General features: G+C 55.4%; 1 protein-coding gene across 1 annotated transcript in view; it reads left to right on the top strand.

The window, feature by feature from the left end:
• ADAMTS14 (ADAM metallopeptidase with thrombospondin type 1 motif 14) overlaps positions 1-18,520 on the top strand; it is a 73,465-nt gene extending 54,945 nt beyond the window's left edge. The window contains exons 13-22 of the mRNA XM_028109523.2: positions 147-280; positions 654-777; positions 1,798-1,878; positions 7,212-7,375; positions 8,771-8,939; positions 9,390-9,522; positions 11,202-11,409; positions 14,220-14,349; positions 14,472-14,582; positions 16,754-18,520. Coding sequence (XP_027965324.1) covers positions 147-280; positions 654-777; positions 1,798-1,878; positions 7,212-7,375; positions 8,771-8,939; positions 9,390-9,522; positions 11,202-11,409; positions 14,220-14,349; positions 14,472-14,582; positions 16,754-17,247 — 1,748 coding nt within the window. The 3' untranslated portion in view covers positions 17,248-18,520. The remainder of the gene's footprint in view (positions 1-146; positions 281-653; positions 778-1,797; positions 1,879-7,211; positions 7,376-8,770; positions 8,940-9,389; positions 9,523-11,201; positions 11,410-14,219; positions 14,350-14,471; positions 14,583-16,753) is intronic.
• The last annotated feature ends 512 nt before the right edge of the window (positions 18,521-19,032 follow it).

The raw sequence follows: 19,032 nt of genomic DNA, 5'->3' as shown, positions 1-19,032 counted from the left end.
AAGCCCCAGCTCCACCCCCAGAGCTCCCCCCAGCACCCGGAGCTGGTCCAGGAGCTTCCTGCTTGGGACAGGCGCTGCTCTCCTCCTGGGCCAGCCCATTTTCTCCGAGCACGGCTGGGAATTCAGCACGCTCTCTGTGTCCACAGATGCCCAGAAGTGTGAGCTGATCTGCCAGTCGGAGGACACAGGGGATGTGGTCTTCATGAACCAGGTGGTCCACGATGGGACACGCTGCAGCTACCGCGACCCATATAGTGTCTGTGCTCGTGGCGAGTGTGTGGTAGGTCCCCTGCTCCGGGCCCCCCACCTTCCGCCTTCCCCCGGGGAGACTGGAGGGCTGCACTGCCTGCCCCTCTTTCTGCTCCCTGGGGAGACCAGCGTCTCCTCGCCTGCCCCACCCGTGACACCCTTGGTCCTCAGCATAATCCCGGGTTGCTAGAAAGGGCTTTTTACCCAGCCCCGTTCAAGGGAAGAGGAGTGGCCAGGTTTAAGACCTGTCCATGTGACATGGAGAGTTTGTGTCCAGGAGTGCTTCTTGGTCTATGGTCACCTTGTGGGGTCTGGAGACCAGGGAGGGAGTCAGGGGCTGCCGGCCTGGGGATGGTAACGGGGGGCATGGGAGCCTTCTCCTGAGCCCCTCCTTCTGGCCTCAGCCTGTCGGCTGTGACAAGGAGGTGGGCTCCATGAGAGCAGATGACAAGTGCGGGGTCTGTGGCGGCGACAACTCTCACTGCAGGACTGTGAAGGGGACACTGGGCAAGGCCTCCAAGCAGGCAGGTGAGCAGCCTGGGGCCGGGGAGATGACCAGGAGTGGCTGGGGTTCTGGCCTGGCCAGGGGTCCCTTGAGCCTGAGTCCCTCGGGTGAGCCCTCCTTCCTCTGCTGGGGCCACAGTGCGGGGTGGGGTGGGGGGGCGGTGGGGGGAGCCACCTGGAGCCTGCCTCTACACCTTCCCAGGAGGCCCTTGGTGGTGGAGTCAGAAGCCACAGCTGGCCACCTCCCCTTCCAGTGTGTGCGGCCTGCGTTTGGGCCCAGAAGCCCAGAAGCATTTTCCTGCCGGCCCATGTGCTGTGATAGGAGCTCATCCATCTCTTTGGCCCAGGGACGGTTGTGGGGAGTGAGAACCCAGACGGGTCTGAGGAGGTAGCCCAGACTGGACTGGAATGTTTTTTCTCCTCCCTCTCTCCCTTTTTTGGTAAACTAGTGGTGCCTCCTGCTTTGAACTCCTGGTACCTTGAGTTCCTTGACTTCCCCCCCACCTTGAGTCTGGCCACACTTGGCTAATGAAGAGGGCCAGGTGTTAGTCCTCTACACTCTAGGATGAATTAGATCCGTTTCCCCTTTGGGAGTGTCAGAGTCTTGCCTCGCCTCTCCTTTTGGGGGCAAGGTTGGTGGCTTTGAGAGAGGTTTGTTTCCAGGTTTGGGACTGGGAGAGCCATGGGGCCCAGAGAAGCCATGCTGGATGTCCATCTAAATCCCTTAAAGTATGAGAAAAAGGGGGGAGAGGACATCAGGAGAGAAAAGGAGGCTCAAGAAAGTGGGGAATAATAGTAACTAATGTGCATGCGTGCTTACCCACCCCCCCCCCCCACCCTGCAGCCCTTAGACTTGATAGAGCATTTAAACAATAGCATCTCATTTGACCCTCTCAGCACCTTATGGACACGGGCCCGTTCCTGTTTTACAGATGAGGAAACAGGTTCTTGGGGATGTGCTAGGGGTGGGGGGCGTGGGTGATGGGGTCTGCTGGGCAGACGGGCCATCAGTTCAAGACGCTCACGGATCCTTCTCTGTGGCAGGAACTCTCAAACTGGTACAGATCCCAGCGGGTGCCAGGCATATCCAGATTGAGGAGCTGGAGAAGGTCCCCCACCGCATTGGTGAGTGCTGGGGAGCTGGGAGAGGGGCCGCCAGGCCCTCGGGCCTGCCCTCGGCTGTGGGAAAGCCAGGAAGGCAGAGGAGAGATTCTAATGCAGGGGAGATTTCACAAATTCGAACAATGGCAGGGAAACCTTAATTTTTTTTTTTTTTTTTTTTTTTTACTTATGTTGAATAGACAACCTGTTCCATGGTTCAAATTTCAGAAGGTGTGAGAGGGGATCCAGCAAAGATTTCCCTCCCATCTCTGTCCTGCAGGAGCTGTTTGTTTCCCCAGGGGCAGCCACTGTTGATTAATTGTGCACACCTCTAAGAGGAAAACGATTTTCATAGAATGCGTCAGCCACCTTTTGCTGTGTAACATACCATCCCAAAACTTTGTGGTTTTAAACAAGGGTTTGTATTAGCTTATGGTTCTGTGGGCCGTCAGTTTGGGTTGGGCTCAGCTCTTGCTGCTTCTGTTCCTCTGCCTGGACTCACTCATTCAAAGGCAACATCTGGTGGGTCCGTTAGATGCCGGTTGGTACTGGTGGTCAGCTGGGGTGATGGGGGTGACGGGGCCATGTCCCCAGCTGGCTAGCCTGGGATTATTCACACGGTGTCTGTCACATGGTCCTCAGTGGGGGCAAGAGCAGGCAGGCCCCAGCGTGCAAGCACTTGCCAGCTCTCTGCTTGTGTCATGCTTTGTGATGTCCCATTGGCCCCAGCAAGTCTCATAGCCAAGCCCAGACTCAGGGGGTAGGAACAGACAGTCTCTTGGTGGGAAGTATGATAGAGAGTCGCCGTTCAAGGAGGTGTGCACACTGGAAGAGGAGGAATTTGTAGCCATTTTTGCAGTCTACCACATGGACCCTTAAATTATTCTTATTATAATGACACTTAAACACAATCACTAAATCACCCCTTATAACAGTTATACAACTATAAACCAAGAGAGATTAAAAATAAGGGCCCCGAAATAAATGGACAAAATTCAAATTGAGAACATTAATGTAACGGGAGAGATTTTTGTGTTCATTTGTTTGCTGTGTTCTGTTTTTGCTGAAACTAAGTTGGCAGTTAAAAAAAATAAATGTGTCCAGGGGCCCCTGGGTGGCTCAGTCGGTTAAGCGTCTGCCTTCGGCTCAGGTCATGATCCCAGGGTCCTGGGATGGAGCCCACATCAGGCTCCCTGCTCCGCGGGGGGCCTGCTTCTCCCTCTGCTCCTCCCCCTGCCTGTGCTCTCCTGCTCTCTCTCTGTCAAATAAATAAATAAAATCTTAAAAAAAAAAAAATGAATGTGTCCAGAACAGGCAAATCAAGGGAGACAGGAGGGCAGGTTCGTGGTGCTCAGGGGCTGGCCTGTGGGAGGGGGATGGGAGTGGCTGCAAATGGGGGTGATGAAGTGTCTTCAGGAATCGGATAGCGGTCCAATCATCACTGAAGTCCACACTTTAAAAGGCCGAGTGTGTGGTGTGTGAATTACATGTCAATTTAAACCACAGAAGCCTCGTTTGGAGCAGGGTCTCAATGAGCAAGCAGGGAAGGTTGCCGTCCTGACGCTGGGTAGTGGCTGGGGTCTCCCACACTGGTCTGTGTTCAGGCCCCTCACAGAGGGCATGTGTGCCATGATGTTGCTGGGCCTCAGCATATCCCAGAGGCCCCTCTTATCTGTTACGTCCACCTGGTCACACTGCTTGTCACCAGCTCTTCCTAAACACGAACACAAAACATAACATCTCTGGGCAGGCTCTATATTACAGAAATGCTGATATTCATGTTTTTCGGTTATCATCAAAATAATAGAAAATATTTTAAAGTGTCCTGGGGAACTTGCCCTCCCCTGGGGAATACATCTACACTGACACAGTTGTGAGCGAGCCCTAACCTGCTCTGGAAGGCACCTGAGAGGGTGTAGTGCAAATAGGCAAGAGGCACAAGGAGCAGCTGAGCCCCACGGCGTCCCACGGGCCTTCTGTGTTCCCCGATTCACCCTCACAGTGAGCCAGTCTGGGCCGGGGTCTCCTGTCTGCCAGCCCCATGCCCTTGCCCCCCACACCGCTCTGCACGGGGAGTGTGAGTTTGGAGGGCTTGGCTTGGCCATCTCCCTGCCCACTTGCCTGTCTGGCTCCAGGGTATTTTGCCGGAACAGGGGCTGAGAGGGGAAGGGGGCAAGGAGAGGAGAGTCATTTACTCCAAGAAGAGGGTGGAGCTCGCAGACACGCCTCCGGCTCCACCCCCCCCCCCATGATCCCATAATACTAGCCGCCCCTTGGGCCTCCTCGGCCCGCCCCTTCTGCCCCTTCCCGGCCCCCCATGCCCTGCCTGCCCAAGTCTACTCCGTTCTCCGGAGGTGAGGAGGGCTCCATGGAGGCTGCCTGGGGGCTTCTGTAGGGGTCCGGACAGAAGCTCCCAGAACCCAGGGCAGGTTCAGCACAGGCACACTTGCCTGTGTGTTTACTGGGTGAGTTCCCTGGCAGGCTAGAGCTCCACAGGGTTGGGCAGGCAGGGGAGTGGAACTGAAACCTGACGTCAGCACACATCATGTGATTACGCACGTGTGAGGTCCACGGCGTGCCCGCAGTGAGAATGCGCAAGGTGTGTACACGTGAGTGAGTGTGGGTGCGCACGCGTGCGCCTGCCTGTCGGGGCACATGCTCTCTGGAGAAGTCCAGGACAGGTGGCAGTGCTGGCAGTGAAGGCCAAGGCCCTGCCCAAACTCATTAGACTCTCCTGGAACCTCGGGATGTGGATTCTTTGAAAGGAAATGAGGGGAAGAGAATCGTGCTGTTACTGTCTCCCCTGTGCTGGGCCTTGAGCTGGGACTTTTCATTCATTACGTCCGTCGGCCTCGTGAGGACCCGTGGAAGCTCCTCTCTAGCCATGGAAGGCCTAGATGGCTTCTTTCAGGAGGAGACTGTCTCATCTGCATCGGAAATGTGTTGTGTAGCGTAGCCACCCTCATGAATGATCTCAGCTGTATCTTCTGGATAATTCGCTGCAGCTTCTCCATCAGCACTTGATGCCTTTCCCTTGCACTTCTTTGTTACGGAGATGGCTTCTTAAACCTCAAGAACCAGCCTCTCCTAGCTTCCAACTTTTCTTCTCCGGCTTCCTCCCCTCTCTCAGCCTTCGAAGAATTGAAGAGCTTTGGCCTAAAGGAATGTCGAGGCTGGTTCGATCTTGCATTCAGACCACTTTCCCCATATCAGCAATAAGGCTTCTTTGCTTTCTGATCATTCCTGTGTTCACTGGAGTAGCACCTTCAGGTTCCTCCAAGAACTTTTCCTTTGCCTTCACAACTGGGCTGACTGTTTGGTACAACACGCCTGGCTTTTGGCCTGTCTCGGCTTTTGACATGCCTTCTGCACTTCGATGCATCACTTCTAGCTTTTGATTTAAAGTGAGAGACGATGACTCTTCCTTTCCCTGGAACACTCGGTGGCCATTGAAGGGTTATTTGTTGACCTGATTTCAATGTTGTGGTGTCTCAGGGAATAAGCAGGCTTGACAGGGACAGAGACGGGGGACGGGCCCCTCAGTGGAGCAGTCAGGACATAGATGACATTGATCCATGGAGTTCACTGCGCTGTGTGGGCACAGGTCGTGGTGCCCCAAAACAATTCCAGTAGTAACATCAGATATCACTGAGCACAGATCAGCAGAACAAGTATCGTAATGAAAAGGTCTGAAATATTGCAAGAATTACCAAAATGGGACACAGAGACGTGAAGTGAGCAAACGCTGTTGGGAGAACGGCACCACCGATAGACCTGCTTGATGCACGGTTGCCACAGATGTTCAGTTTGTAGAAAATGCAGTATCTGTAAAGCACAATGAAGTGAAGCTCAGTCAGACGAGGGATGCCTGTAGTCACTCAGGATACGGAGTGGGTCAGCGGTCGGGCCAGGACTCACAGGCGAGCCTGGATGGTCAAGTCCCCACAGAGCCCAGCCCACTGCCCCTGGAATTAGGGGTGTACAGGCTGAGGGTGGGGCAGTGGCTGCCGAGAGGTTTTGGAAGCAGACGGGGTGGTGGGAAGATTTGTGGCTGGGCCTGGCCTGAGGAGCTGCCCAGTTCTGGCTCCAGGTCTGGCGATTCTGGGGGCTAAGAGACATTAGGCTACGAGAGATGGGGGCTATCTCTCCTCCTCCCACTTGGCAGGGAGGCTGGTCCTCCAGAGAGCTGGGCCACCAGCCCTCTGTGCGTCCGGGACAAGCCTTTGCCCCTCGGGGGCCTCCGACTCTCCATCCGGACTACTAGTAGCACCGGCCTCGGGATGTGTGTGAGGATTCCACTGAGGCAGGTAGCACTGTGACCAGTGCATGGTTAGTGGTCTGACCGTTGGCTCTCACGGTATCATAATTACGTGGAATGGTTTTTGTCCTCATCAGGTGGGCACACCCCCGGGCTCCGGAGCCTTTGCTCTCCTACCTGGCTGAGGGGCTTGGGTCCCAGGCTGCAGCCCTTCCCCACCCTGCTCCTTCCAGGGCGGCCGAGGCTGTGACCCAGGGGCCTTTGCCAGGGTGTCTACACCTGCATATCTCCCGCCCACCTGCCAGGCACCTTCAATAACGAGTTGTGAGTCACTCGCTGACTGGGACTTTAAGGGGTAGAAATTTATAGATGTTTTTAAAACTCTCACTCTGTGCCAGGCCCCAAGGACACCAAGATGGAGGAGATAGCCTGACAGGCTGTGGGGGAGACGGGACATCTACAATGGCTGCAGTGCTAAATATCTGATGACAGTAACAGTGTCTACCATTTATTGAATGGCAGTTACATGTCCCGCACGCTGACTAGTGCTTTACATGTGCCAACTCCTTTAATTGTCCCAGGAGCCCCGTGGTGGCTAGGTGGGGGTGGGGTACTGCAGTTATCCTCATGAGGCCCGCCGTCCTGTGAGCGAGGTATAATTAGGATTCCCATTTTACGGATGGTGAAACTGGGGCAGCACAGGGAAGCTAAGTAACTGTCCCAGATCAGTCTGACTCCAGAGCCTGTAGTCTTAGCCTTAGGGCTCTGCTAGACAAGTTTTAGGGAGGGCAAATTCCTGAGGCCTGGGCAATCAAAGAAGGCTTCCAGGAGGAGGGGGGAATTGTGCTGAGCCTTACATATGATTAAAGATTAGGCAGGAAGAAGGGAAGACAGGGTGGGAGGAATGGAGTGCACCGGGGTCCAGAGGCAGGGCTGCTGTGTGCAGTCAGTGTGGTGACTCATCTGACTGGGGAAGGAGTGACAGGTCATAGGGAGCCCCGAGGGGTTCGCTAGGGAAGTCTCGATGCCCCAGAGGAGGTCTGGCTAGTGCTCCTGTGAAGGGGAATAGAAATTTGTGTGACCCTCTCCCCATGGCCAGCGGTGAAGAACCAGGTCACAGGCAGCTTCATCCTCAACCCCAAGGGCAAGGAAGCAATGAGCCGGACCTTTACTGCAATGGGCCTGGAGTGGGAGTACGTGGTGGAGGACGCCAAGGAAAGCCTCAAGACCAGTGGGCCCCTGCCTGAAGCCATTGCTGTCCTGGTGAGCCCCCACCCTGCACAGTGGCCCTTGTCCACTCCCTTGCTGCCCCAGCCCAGCCCCCCCGCTTGCTCACTGTCTTCACTGTTAAGCCAACACAAGCCTGGTGGAAGTCCTCCTGTTGCAGTGTCTTCCCCCGCCTGGGCAAGGCGAAGGTCAAGCTCTGTGCTTAAAGGCAGGCAGGATGGCAAGTGAGGAAGGAGAAAGAAATGGTTGTCTTACTGTAGGAGGGAGTCTCCTTAATGCAGTGTCAGAAATAGGGCCTAGGAATGAGCAGGAGGCATGGGGTTGGTTCCCCCTGTCATCCTGGCATCGTCTGGTGTCTGCTGGCATTCCGGCATTGCCAGCAAGTGACCTGGGGGTGCCTTCTCATGCTGCCAGCCTCCTGCGAGGGGGGATGGGGCCACTGTTATTGCTGGGGCCACCTCTGCCCACTACCCCTCTTCCTAGACCACAGACCGGGGCTTATAGAATAGGAACTGTTAATGCAGGAGATCAGACCAGGAGGGGCTTTGTCTGCAGGGCTCTTGACACTGGCTGGTGGCAGGGAGATTGTGGACAGGCTTTGTTCCTGGTGCTGCCCTCACTAGTCGGGGAGGTCCTAGAGGGCAGGGTCTGAAGCCTGTTGGTGTCAGCATCTTAATTCAATCTACATGTATTTGCCTTCACCCTAATTTGCTGACCCCTCCATACACCTATGGCCAATGATTTTCAGCAAGGGTACCAAGACCATTCAGTGGGCAAAGAATAATCTCTTCAACTAAAATGGTGCTGGGACAACTGGATTATCCACATGCAAAAGAATGAAGTTGAACCCCTACCTCACACCATATACAAAAAGGAGTTCAAAACTAGATCAAATACCCAAGCACAAGAGCTAAAACCATAGAACTCTTAGAGAAAATAGAGGGATCAATCCCATGACCTTGGATCTTAGTCGTGATACCAAAAGCATGAGCAACAAAAGAAAAATAGGTAAATTGGTCTTCATGGAAAACTGAGAACTTTTGTACATCAGAAGACACAATGACAGCAGTGAGAAGACAAGCTGAACAGGATGGGAGAAACCATTTGCCACCATATATCTGGTAAGAGTCGTTATAGACTGTCTTCTGGAGTATCAGGTAGTGTGGCTGCCCTGGTGAGGAGGACAGACCGACAGACATGGTTCCTGCCTCTATTAGAACTTAGGTCTGTGAGAGGGAAAATTATCCACGAGCACACAGCAGGTGTGTAGCCTGAGTCTGCTGCATGGCTGCTGGTATGAATGGTCTCCCCAGCCATGCTCGGAGCTGACCCCACATCCTTCCCTTTGACTCCTCCTCCCTGGCCCCCACCCCATGCTGGCCTTGTCTCTCTGCCCTCCAGTCCTGTGCCACCTCTTCTGTCTCTCCTCAGGTGCTTCCCCCAGCTGAGGGTGGCCCCCGCAGCAGCCTGGCCTACAAGTACATCATCCATGAGGACCTGTTGCCCCTTATCGGGAGCAACAACGTGCTCCTGGAGGAGACAGACAGCTATGAGTGGGCACTCAAGAGCTGGGCCCCCTGCACCAAGACCTGCGGAGGAGGTACTGGCCCATCTAGCCGTCTGGCGGCCTCGTGCGGACAGCCCAAGCCTTGACAGGCGAAGAGCAGGAGTAGCTGGGGGCCAACATTGTCTCCGCTTGATGCGTCCCTAGCTTGTGCCCCACTTTCTCCTTAAAGATGTCTCGGGTGTGACGGTCTGTCTGGGCAGGGCCTTGGGGCTAGGGTTGGGAGTGCTGGAGCAGTAGTGGGGCCGGGCCTGTGCCCTGTGAAGGCTCCCCAGCTATGCCACGTCCCGTCGTCCCTCACCCAGGGGCACATGAGATGGGCAGATCAAGGCTTCTTCAGAAAGCAAGCAGGGCAGGAGGGTGCAGAGGCAGAGAGGGAGGTAGGATTGGCCCTCCAGGCTCTCCAGAGTTTGCCATCCCCGAGGCCCCAGCAGAGCAGTGGGGGCCTGGCAGGACCCGGCCCAAGTCAGCCTGCCCTCCCCACAGGGATTCAGTTTACCAAATATGGCTGTCGGCGCCGGCGCGACCACCACATGGTCCAGCGGCACCTGTGTGACCACAGCAAGAGACCCAAGCCCATCCGCCGGCGCTGCAACCAGCACCCATGTGCCCAGCCCGCGTGAGTGTCCTAGGGGAGGGACTGGGAGCCTGATCCCATTCCCGGGGGTGTCGCTGACCCTCCCTCAGCCAGGAGCTGCTGCTGGGCCTGCTTCCTCTGGCCCCTGCCCCTGGGACTCCCTGAGCAGAGCAGCCCACACGGCAGACTCTGCCCATGGCCGACGCGGCCCTCCTTGCCCATCTGTCCCCTGCGGGGCTTCTGGGTTAACTTGCACTCCCAGAAGAAGGACAATGCTTCCCTTGGTCTGCCCCTTCCAGCGTTCTTTAACAGGTGGGGAAACCGAGGCCCACTTTGGGGACATAGCTTTCCCTCAGTGTCCGAGGGGACCATGAGCTGGAGTGGATTTCAGTGCTTCTAGGCTCTGGGCCATAGGCCAGGATGCTGACACAAGCCGCCATTCACGGTCTGGCTGCTGATGGGGTTCCCTGGCCTGAGGAGACAGGCTCATTTGAGCACAAGGTTTTATTCTTGGGGTTATTTGGAAGGGGCTTTGTGGAGAGGAAGAGCTATGACCTGTCGGGGATTCGATGTCTGGTCTTGAGCGTGTTACAGAGATGGCCCCAGCCCCTCCTTGGCCCCCAGGCAGAGAGCCGAATCCTTTCTCCAGCCTCCTCAGGAATCCTCCGGGGTCTGAGCGGTCCACCTTGGCCTTGCTGACTCACAGGCTGGGGGAGCCTCAGGGCCGGAGTGGGAGCTGGTGACCAGCACAGAGCCCACCATGGCCTCCCCGTGCCCGGCCCAGGCCCTCAGCCCTCTGCACTTCCCTTTCACGCTGTATGCAGGCTGCTTTCCCCACCAACGTCTGTGGTCACAGAGCACGTGGCACTAACTCCACTGTGGTCCTGGGCAGGTCACCCCACCTGGCTTCTCTTCTGTAAAATGCCAAGTGAAGTTTGGGGCCTTTTTATTTTTGTCTTTTAAAGGAATGGGTTGGCCGCAAGAGACCTCATTCACTAAAAGATGTCTCAGGAAACACAGGGGAGTGGGGGTTGGGGGCTGCCCCCCCCCCCCCCCGCATTTGGTCTTTGTCTAACTCAGCCAGCCCTGTCCGCTTCTCGTGCTCTTGGGAGCTGCTCTGTGGCTAGAAGACATTGGAGACCACCAGCTTAGCGGATCAGCACCGAAACTCTGCAGGTGCTGATGGTGATGATAATCGTACCTGCATTTATTACACGCCTACTGCATGCATGCAGTCTGCCACGTGCTTTAAGTATACGAGTCCTTTAATTGTCCCAGGAGGCCCAGGGGAGGGGCTTCGACTCTACAAGCCCGACTCTCCTCTGTTTTGTGTACTGCTGCAGCTCAGCACCTAGGACAGTACCTGCCCACGGGAGACACTCTGATATTTAGGAGGTGTTGAAAGAATCCTGATGTAAAGATGGGGTAATTGAGTTTAGGGGCGTTAATAGCTTGCCTGCGAACATGCAGGGTGCTAGATTTAAAGATGCGCTATACCCGTTTTTCAGATGAAGAAACAGGAGAGAGTAAGTGACCTCCCTAAGGCCCCATAGCCTGGCAGCTGCAAAGCCAGGCGGATGGTAGTCTTGGCTCCCAAGCATTCTGAAGCTCAAACCCACTCTCCAGCTCCTGCCCGCAGTGATTCGGGGTGGGAGCGACCCTGGGAGGAAGTGTCTCCCTCGTCCCACCTCCCCTCCACCTTTTGCTTTGTCTGTCTCCAGGTGGGTGACAGAGGAGTGGGGTACCTGCAGCCGGAGCTGCGGGAAGCTGGGGGTGCAGACCAGGGGGGTACAGTGTCTGCTGCCCCTCTCCAACGGTACCCACAAGGCCATGCCGGCCAAGGCCTGCCCTGGGGACAGGCCCGAGGCCCGGCGGCCCTGCCTCCGCGTGCCCTGTCCAGCTCAGTGGCGCATGGGAGCCTGGTCCCAGGTGAGTTGTTCTCAGAGGGTGGGAGGAGCTGGGCCGGTGGACACCTTCTCTGGGGAGTCCGGGAAGAGGTGGGTCTGGGTGAGCGGCTGCTAGAAGAGGTGGCACTCCCTGCAGGCAGAGAGTCTCTGCATTTCTCTCCCCATATCTGATCTGATCCCAACTGATTTTTCTCAAAACTAAGTCCAACAGCTGCCTCATCTGCCGGGCCATGTTTCTGGGCTAGGCCTTTCTATTCATTCACTATCTGCTTTGACCTAGAACTGGGTCAGAACTAGGAGGCCTGGGCTAATATCCTCGTGACACAGGTGAGCAAACGGAAGCACTTTCTTGCATTCAAGCAATATTTACTGAGTGCCAACTACGTGCCAGGCATACTGTACTAGGAATGCCTGGAATCCATCATCGACTAGACATGATTCTTGGCCTCGTGTAGCTTCCAGTCCAGCAAGAGAGACCGAAGAGATAAGTAAACCAGTAACAAAAGCATTTACAGATTGCAGTTGGAGCTGTGCAGAAGTAAATGGGGGTAATATATCTGGGGGGGGGGGCCTCCCTGAGGAGGTGACATTTGAGCTGAGACCTGATGGATGAGCCACAGGAAGATCCTGAGGCAGGAACAACCTTGCCATGTTCCAGAAACCAAAAGGACAGTGGGACTGGAGCTGAATGGAAGGGACGGGTGCTACAGGATGATGGGGAGGCAGGCGGGGGGTGGGGGTGGGCGGGGTCAGTGCTGTAGGGCTTTGTGAGGAGTTAGAATGTATTCTAAAAGCAGTGAGAAACTGTTGAAGGGTTTTCACGGGGGCATTCCAAGCTCTGATTCCAGGGGTAAAAGATCACCTGGCAGCTCTATAGAAAGTTCACTGATGGGAGGCCAGGGTAGGAAAGGGGAGACCATAAGAAGGAGTTGTCAGTCCAAGTGCTCCTGGCTAAGCCCTCCAAGTGGCCACAGGGAAATTTTCTGCCTTGAGTTTTCTCTTAAAAATTCATTTGACACAAACCTTGGAGGGGTTATGCTAAGGGAAACCAGCCAGACGCAAAATGACAAATGCTGTGTGATTCTACTTACCCAGGGTAGTCACGTTCATAGAGACGCAGAATAGGAGGGTGGGTACCTAGGGCTGGGGGAGGGGGTGGGGGAGTTCATGTTTGGTGGGGACAGGGTCTCAGTATAGGAGGAAGAGTTCTGGACGTGGAGGTACAGATGGTCGTACCACAATGAGAATGTGCTTAATGCCACTGAACTGGACACCTAGAAATGGCTAAAATAGTAAGTGTTATGATATATATGTTTTACCATAATTTCTAAAACCTCATTTGGTCACAGGGATAAGCACAACAATGCTTATTGTAATTGCAGAATTTCAGGAAATACTCTAAATGCCCATCTGCAGGAGATTGGACCCAGAAAATCATGGTCTGTTCATATGATAAAATAGCACAGATGGAGAAAAATAAATAAGCTTGAACTGTACTTACCAAGAGAGATAGACCTCAGAAAAACAGGGGTGAGAAAAAGCGCAGCAGTATGAAGAAAAATCACTTCCAATGAGATATGGTGCCCTTAAAGTTTAAAAAGGCATGACATAGTATTTGAAAATGTGCCCAAATGCTGATTTATGAAAGCTGGTGGTGGTATTTGAACAGGCTCTCATGACCAACTTCCTCATACTTTTCCATATGCTGAAAATATTACATAACAAAGAGTATTTTTAAATAACCCCAAATCCCCACACAAGTTATGCAGATTTTAGTTTCTTCTCCATAACATATAGCTTTGTTTGTTTTAATATGAAACAGGAAGACGGCTGGTCTGCAGAGGACCCCTTCAAGAAAACTGACAGCAGGAGGACGGTGGGGGGGGGTGTGTGGAAGGTAGTTGCTCCCTTAGACTGACCACTCAAGGGCTGTTGTCATTCTTCATCCTGGGGGGGTGAGCCATCTTGTCCCATGGCTGTGTGTCCCTTTACGCTCATGTCTCCCTCGGGCCCCAGCAGAAGTGCACATCTGTAGGTTCTTCCTGGTCTCACTAGGAGAGGCTGGGGACAGTGCCGACCAAGCCCTGTGACCCGGTCATGCTGAGCAGCCTTGCTCTTCGGGACCCCCCGCCCACCAGCCCCCATCTCTCAGAGGAGGTGAGGCCCTGGGGAATGAGGTGCACAGCGGCCCTTGCCCTCTCGGGTAAGAAGACACTTTTGAGCCTGCCTCTGTCGGCTGAGGTTCAGTACGTGGAGTCACAGAGTCTTTGAATGTCAGAGCTAGAGGGGTCCATGGCGACCCTGTCACCCAGCTCGCTCAGCTTAGCGGGAGTCACAGTCCGGGTCCCTCCATCCCATTGCTAAGATATCATCGAGTGAGTGGACCGGCCCTAGGTCCCTCAGGCTGGTGGATTGCAACAAGGGGATTTGCCAGAAGGATGTACAAAATATTTAAGGACCCTGGGCACAGACCAGACATGGTGGACCCAGGCAGAAGTGCTGGAATGGGGTCTCTGGGGTCCCCTCCTGAGCCGGGGTGAACTGTTTAGGTGACAAAAAGGGTCAGGGAGTTCTGAGCTGAGGGCGGCGCTGTTCGGCACCTGATGCGGAACACTGACGTTGGCATTCTGTCCCGGTGAGGCTATTTGGAGCTGTCGTCACATGTCCCTCGGGTCAAGTAGAAACTCAGCGCCCTCTTCACCTTTCTGTCCTGGGCATTGGCTGGACTCTGGAGCTCACCGCCCTCTTCCTCTTGTTTCTCCACCTATCTCTCCCCCTCCCCCGCCCCACTGGCTATTGGGGCCTGGCCTGGCCCTGGCCTTCCCACCACAGTGCTCTGCCACCTGCGGAGGGGGCATCCAGCAGCGGCAGGTGGTGTGCCGGACCAATGCCAACAGCCTCGGGCAGTGTGAGGGGGACAAACCAGACACTGTTCAGGTCTGCAGCCTGCCCGCCTGTGCAGGTGAGCTGGATGGGAAGGGAGGCAGGCCCGGCTCCTCCGGCTGAGGCCTGAAACCCAGGCCGGCTTGCATCCTTGCCCCCCTAGAAATCCCAAACACTAGAGCTGCTTCTCCTCGCTCATAGGAAATCTCCAGAACTCTACAGTGAGCACTGACATTCAGGAACCTGTGACCCCAGAAGGACAGTGGGTGCCACAGTCTGGGCCCCTACATCCCATTAACAAGATATCATCAAGTAAGTGTATCTCGGGACCCCACCCCCTCCCCAGACCTTCCTGTGGTTGCAATGTCACGAGCACGGGCCGTGGGGTGGGGCAGCCCCAGCTTCCAGTCTATCCACGTGACCTTAGCCTCCTGGAGCCTCCGATTCCTCAGCTGTGAGCTGCGGGTGCTACCCATACTGGTCCACAGACCCTTATCTGCACTTCCAAAATGTTGAAAGCGGCAAGGGTTTCCCTAAATTTGGTGCAAACTCGTTTGGCAGCAGAATCTGGCCTGACCCAAGAGATCAGTATTCTTTTGCTATAGAAACGTTGCCATAGTTAGAAGGGGACATCTACTCCCCACTCGGGATATTCTGTAATATGAATATTACTTTTCTAACTTCAGAAGTTCTGAATTATGAATCATATCTGGTTTCAAGATTTTGGGATACGCAATTAAAGATCTGAGCTGTCTTCATAGGGCTGTTGAGAGAATTATGTGAGATAATCATGCACTCCTACCTAGCTGTCAGCTAACATCAAAAATAGCAGTAGTACTCTCTTTCTGCCTCATGATCGGGAGCTCATTAGTCCATCCTCCCATCTTTCCATCCATCCACCATCCACGTGTCCATCCATCCACCATCCATCTACCCATCGATCCATCCACCAATCTATCCATTAATATTGACTGAGCACCTGCTATGAACCTGGTCCTGTGTTCTATGCTTCCTTCCTAGATTTTTTTCTTTCTTTTAGTTCTTCACCTTCTCAAGGACCAGGGTCTGATAAGACAAGTAACAGAAGAATCATAGACCCTATTTTCTAGTGGAGGACCAACGGGCTATGTGACCCTGTGCAAATCCCTAAACCTCTCTGAGCTCAGTGGTCTCATCTGTAAAAAAAAAAAAAGAGGTCTCACTAGATGTCCTCAGAGTATCTTTTGGCTCCCGCCTTGCTTCCGCTCCGCCCCTGTACCAGGCTGCTCAAGTGCCCCTCTGAGCAAAGGGTGGGCTCATGATTCTAGTCCTGGAATTCTGGCGCCATCTAGAGGCCACTGGCTTTCCATTTTTGCCCGCTCATCTCTCTCTGGTTCCCGCAAACCGCCCCGAACCCCCACCCCATCCCATCCCCCGCAGCCTCCCCTCCCTGCCCCAGGCAAAAATTAGTAGAAAGCAAAGCTCCTGCCTTCACACTGTCTGGAGAGACCTACCTGGAACTATCACAGAAACACAGAAACATTTTTAGGTGATATTTGAACCAAAGCAAATGAAACTAGTATAGAGGGCACCCCTGTATGCCAGGGACTTTATAAATGGTATTTATCATCACAAAGTTATTATTCACTGGTAAACGTCTAGCATTATCCCCATTTTATAGGAGAAAAAACTGAAGGTTGGAGAGTTTAAATGCCTTGCCCAAAGGCTCACCCTTTTCAAGTGGCAGAGACTCAGTTGGAAGCCAGATCTGCTTGATTCCAGATTTATTGGTGGAGGTGTTCCAAATGAGTGTTGACGGGTAGCAGGAGGTTTCATTTGCTCGTCACAAGTGTGGGTTCCCCAGGCACCTGCCTGGCCCCGGCCCGAGGGCATCAGTTCCTTTGGGTTGATTGGGAGGGGGTGAGGGTTCCTTCCCACTTCCCTGAGAGCACGGTTCCCAAGCTTCGCTGCAGGTCAGAACCACCCAGTGCCCAGGCCACACTGACCATGCAGTCTCCCTGGGTGTGGGGGCTGGGCAGCAGCTCTTTGTCAAGCTCTCCCCCACCCCGGGGCAATTCCACTTTGCAAGCAAGTCTGAGGGCTGGGGACATAGGGGCTGGGCTTCTCCAGTTTCTCCCGGCCTTGGAATCACCTTGAAGGTTTTGTTAAAACCCAGAGCTGGGCCCCACCCCCAGAATTTCTGATTCAGTAGGTTTGGATGGGGCCTGAGAATTGGCATATCCAACAAGCTTCCAGGTGATGTTGATGCTTCGTGTGTGGGGACCCCACTTTGAGAACCACTGCTCTAGGGGGTTTTAGTTCCTCTTCCGTAAAATAAGCGTTCTTCCTCTGGCCACTCTCTCAGTCAGGCAGCCCTGGGGCAGCCTCTGGGAAAGAGCTTTAGAGCGAGTCCAGCGAGGGCAGGGGCTGGAGGGCCTGCAGTTGCTGGGCTGAGTGGGCGGGTGGGCACCCTCCCGGCATTGGTCCTTGTGCTGTGTGTGCAGCAGAGCCGTGTGTGGGGGACCGCTCCATCTTCTGTCGAATGGAGGTGCTCGATCGCTACTGTTCCATCCCCGGCTACCACCGGCTGTGCTGTGAGTCCTGTACCAAGAAGGCCCTGGGCCCCGCCTCCATCCCGGCTCTGGGCCTGGCCTCACCACCACCCTTCTCCACTCCTGGGAGCCCTCTGCCAGGACCGAAGGCCCCTCCAGATGCCGTGGAGCCCACTGTGGGGCCGACAGGATCAGATGACCATCAGCATGGCCGGTCCACCCCGCTCCCGAGCCCTCTGGGCACCAGCTCCCTGGTGACCCAGCACCGCTCTCCTCCCCAGAATCTGAGCCCTCGAGCATCCTGGGGCACTTCCCCCAGCGCCCCCCGGGGACTGCCTTGGGGCTGGACCAGGGCACCTGTGCCCGTCTCTGAGGCTAAAGGGCAGCTCAGGGAAGACCCGAAGCCCCCAGGCACCGGCCTCCCCACCGCCTCCTTGGTGACATGAGCCCCACTTTGCCTCTCCCGCCAGTCAAGTTTACACTGTGTGCCACCTCGGAGACTGCTGGCTCGGAGGACACACGGCGGGGCAGGGCAAACACTGACTTCCTTTTAAATTATTTGCCTTCTTGTTGTTCTGGTTTGGGGCTGTGGCACTTCACCCCGTGAGGTGGGTGTGCGAGGAAGAAAAAGATCAGGGAAAGCCCCTAACCAGAGATACCTCAGCCGGGAGCCAGGGCGACACAACCGAACCTCTCAGGGGCTCCTGTCTGTCTCCTGGCAGGACTGAGGGCCAGCCAGCCCCTCCTCCTGACGGCCACACGGTGGGGCCCCCCCACACTGGATCCTTCTAGCCGCCTGCCTTTGCCAGAATGTGTGGGGACCACTGAGGAGGCCCTGTTTGGCCCCTCTGCCTAGAGAGGCGAAGCGGGACAGGGAAGGCGAGGAGCACTCTCAGGGCAGTCCAAGAGGAAGGGGGCCTGGGGTGCGTGTGGTCACAAGGCTCTGGCTGCAGGGCTCCGGGGCGGGGGGCAAGTTCACCTCAGGCCCGGCTCTTCCTAGCAAGAACCACACAGTTCCTCCAGCCAAGGCCAAGAGGCAGAATCCAGCTCGCCTTTGCCGGTTGGAAGGCAGTGTTGGTGGCCACCTCTGCCCTTACCAATGGCATTTCCTGTTACTTCCGGTGCTTCCCAACCTCCCCCAGCCCACCCCAGAGAAGGGGGCTCCGGGCACTCTGGAATGTGTGTCCTCCTCATCCAGGGGTTCGACAGCTGGTGCTAGGCTGCTGGCTGAAGCAGGAATGTCAGCTTTGGCCATCGCTCTAGGGCATGAAGGGAGGCTGACCTGGAAGGTCACTTTGTGGGACACAGAAACGGAGTTCTCAGGTTGTGCCCCATCGGCCCTTGTTCTCTGCCAAAGACCGCTCCGGCTGGAGTCAGGGGTCTTCTCCCGCCTGGCTCGGGCTGGGCCAGAGATGTGCAGTGCTAGGGCAAGGCGGTGTGGTCAGGTCCCCAGGCTGAGGACCCGAGACCACCCTCCCCCCGGCCCAGTACCCCCGGGGCAGGATGTGAGCCTTTGCCTCATGCTGGGGTGGGGAGGAGACATGACCCACAGTACTGTGGGGCCTCAGACGCCCTCCGTGTTACCTCTGAAGGCAGGTAACTTCTCTAGGCCCTCTGACTCTCAGGAAGCTGCCTGGGTTCCCAGGAATTCTCTCAAGGGCCCTTACTCTCAGTCACGCAGAGGGTCTCCTGGACTCGGCAGCAGGTGCTGGAGGGGCTTGCCAGTCTTCCTTCCCTGGGCGGGGGGGGGGGCGGGGAGGGGGTGGTTGGGGAGGGCTGTTCTGAGCCAGGCTAGAGGACTAGGAGCGGTGGGTCCCTGTCTGCAACCTCTGGCGAATAGAGGCCTTGGAGGGGGCTCCCCACGTGTCCTCTCCACCCACTGCCGCCCCCTCCCTGGGATGCTGGGGCACACACTGAACCATTCCTGTGAGACGCAGCCTGCCTGTGTTAGGGATATACATTCTTGTGCCTCTGAGATCCAGATCTTTACATTTGTATGTATTTATTAACATTGTCCTTGGTGTTTTGTTTTGGACCCCAAAATGTTGTGTTGTGTTTTTCTTGTTCTCTCTGTTTTAGAAGAAAAGGAGAGTGAAGCAACTTTCTCATGTGCTCTGCTGGGCAACATGATCAGGGGTCGGGGATGGATGGGGGGGCCACGGCCATAGACCCCTCAGCCTCCCTGCCTTGGCCTCACTTATCCTGGGGTTCCTCTGAGCACCAGCTCAGTG

The sequence above is a fragment of the Eumetopias jubatus genome, unplaced genomic scaffold (assembly GCF_037043125.1).
Source record: "Eumetopias jubatus isolate StellerSeaLion01/CBP00866 unplaced genomic scaffold, mEumJub1_p1.0 scaffold_17, whole genome shotgun sequence".
Taxonomy (NCBI): domain Eukaryota; kingdom Metazoa; phylum Chordata; class Mammalia; order Carnivora; family Otariidae; genus Eumetopias; species Eumetopias jubatus.
Note: the sequence above shows the minus strand (reverse complement) of the source record. Positions and strands in the feature narration are given on the sequence as shown.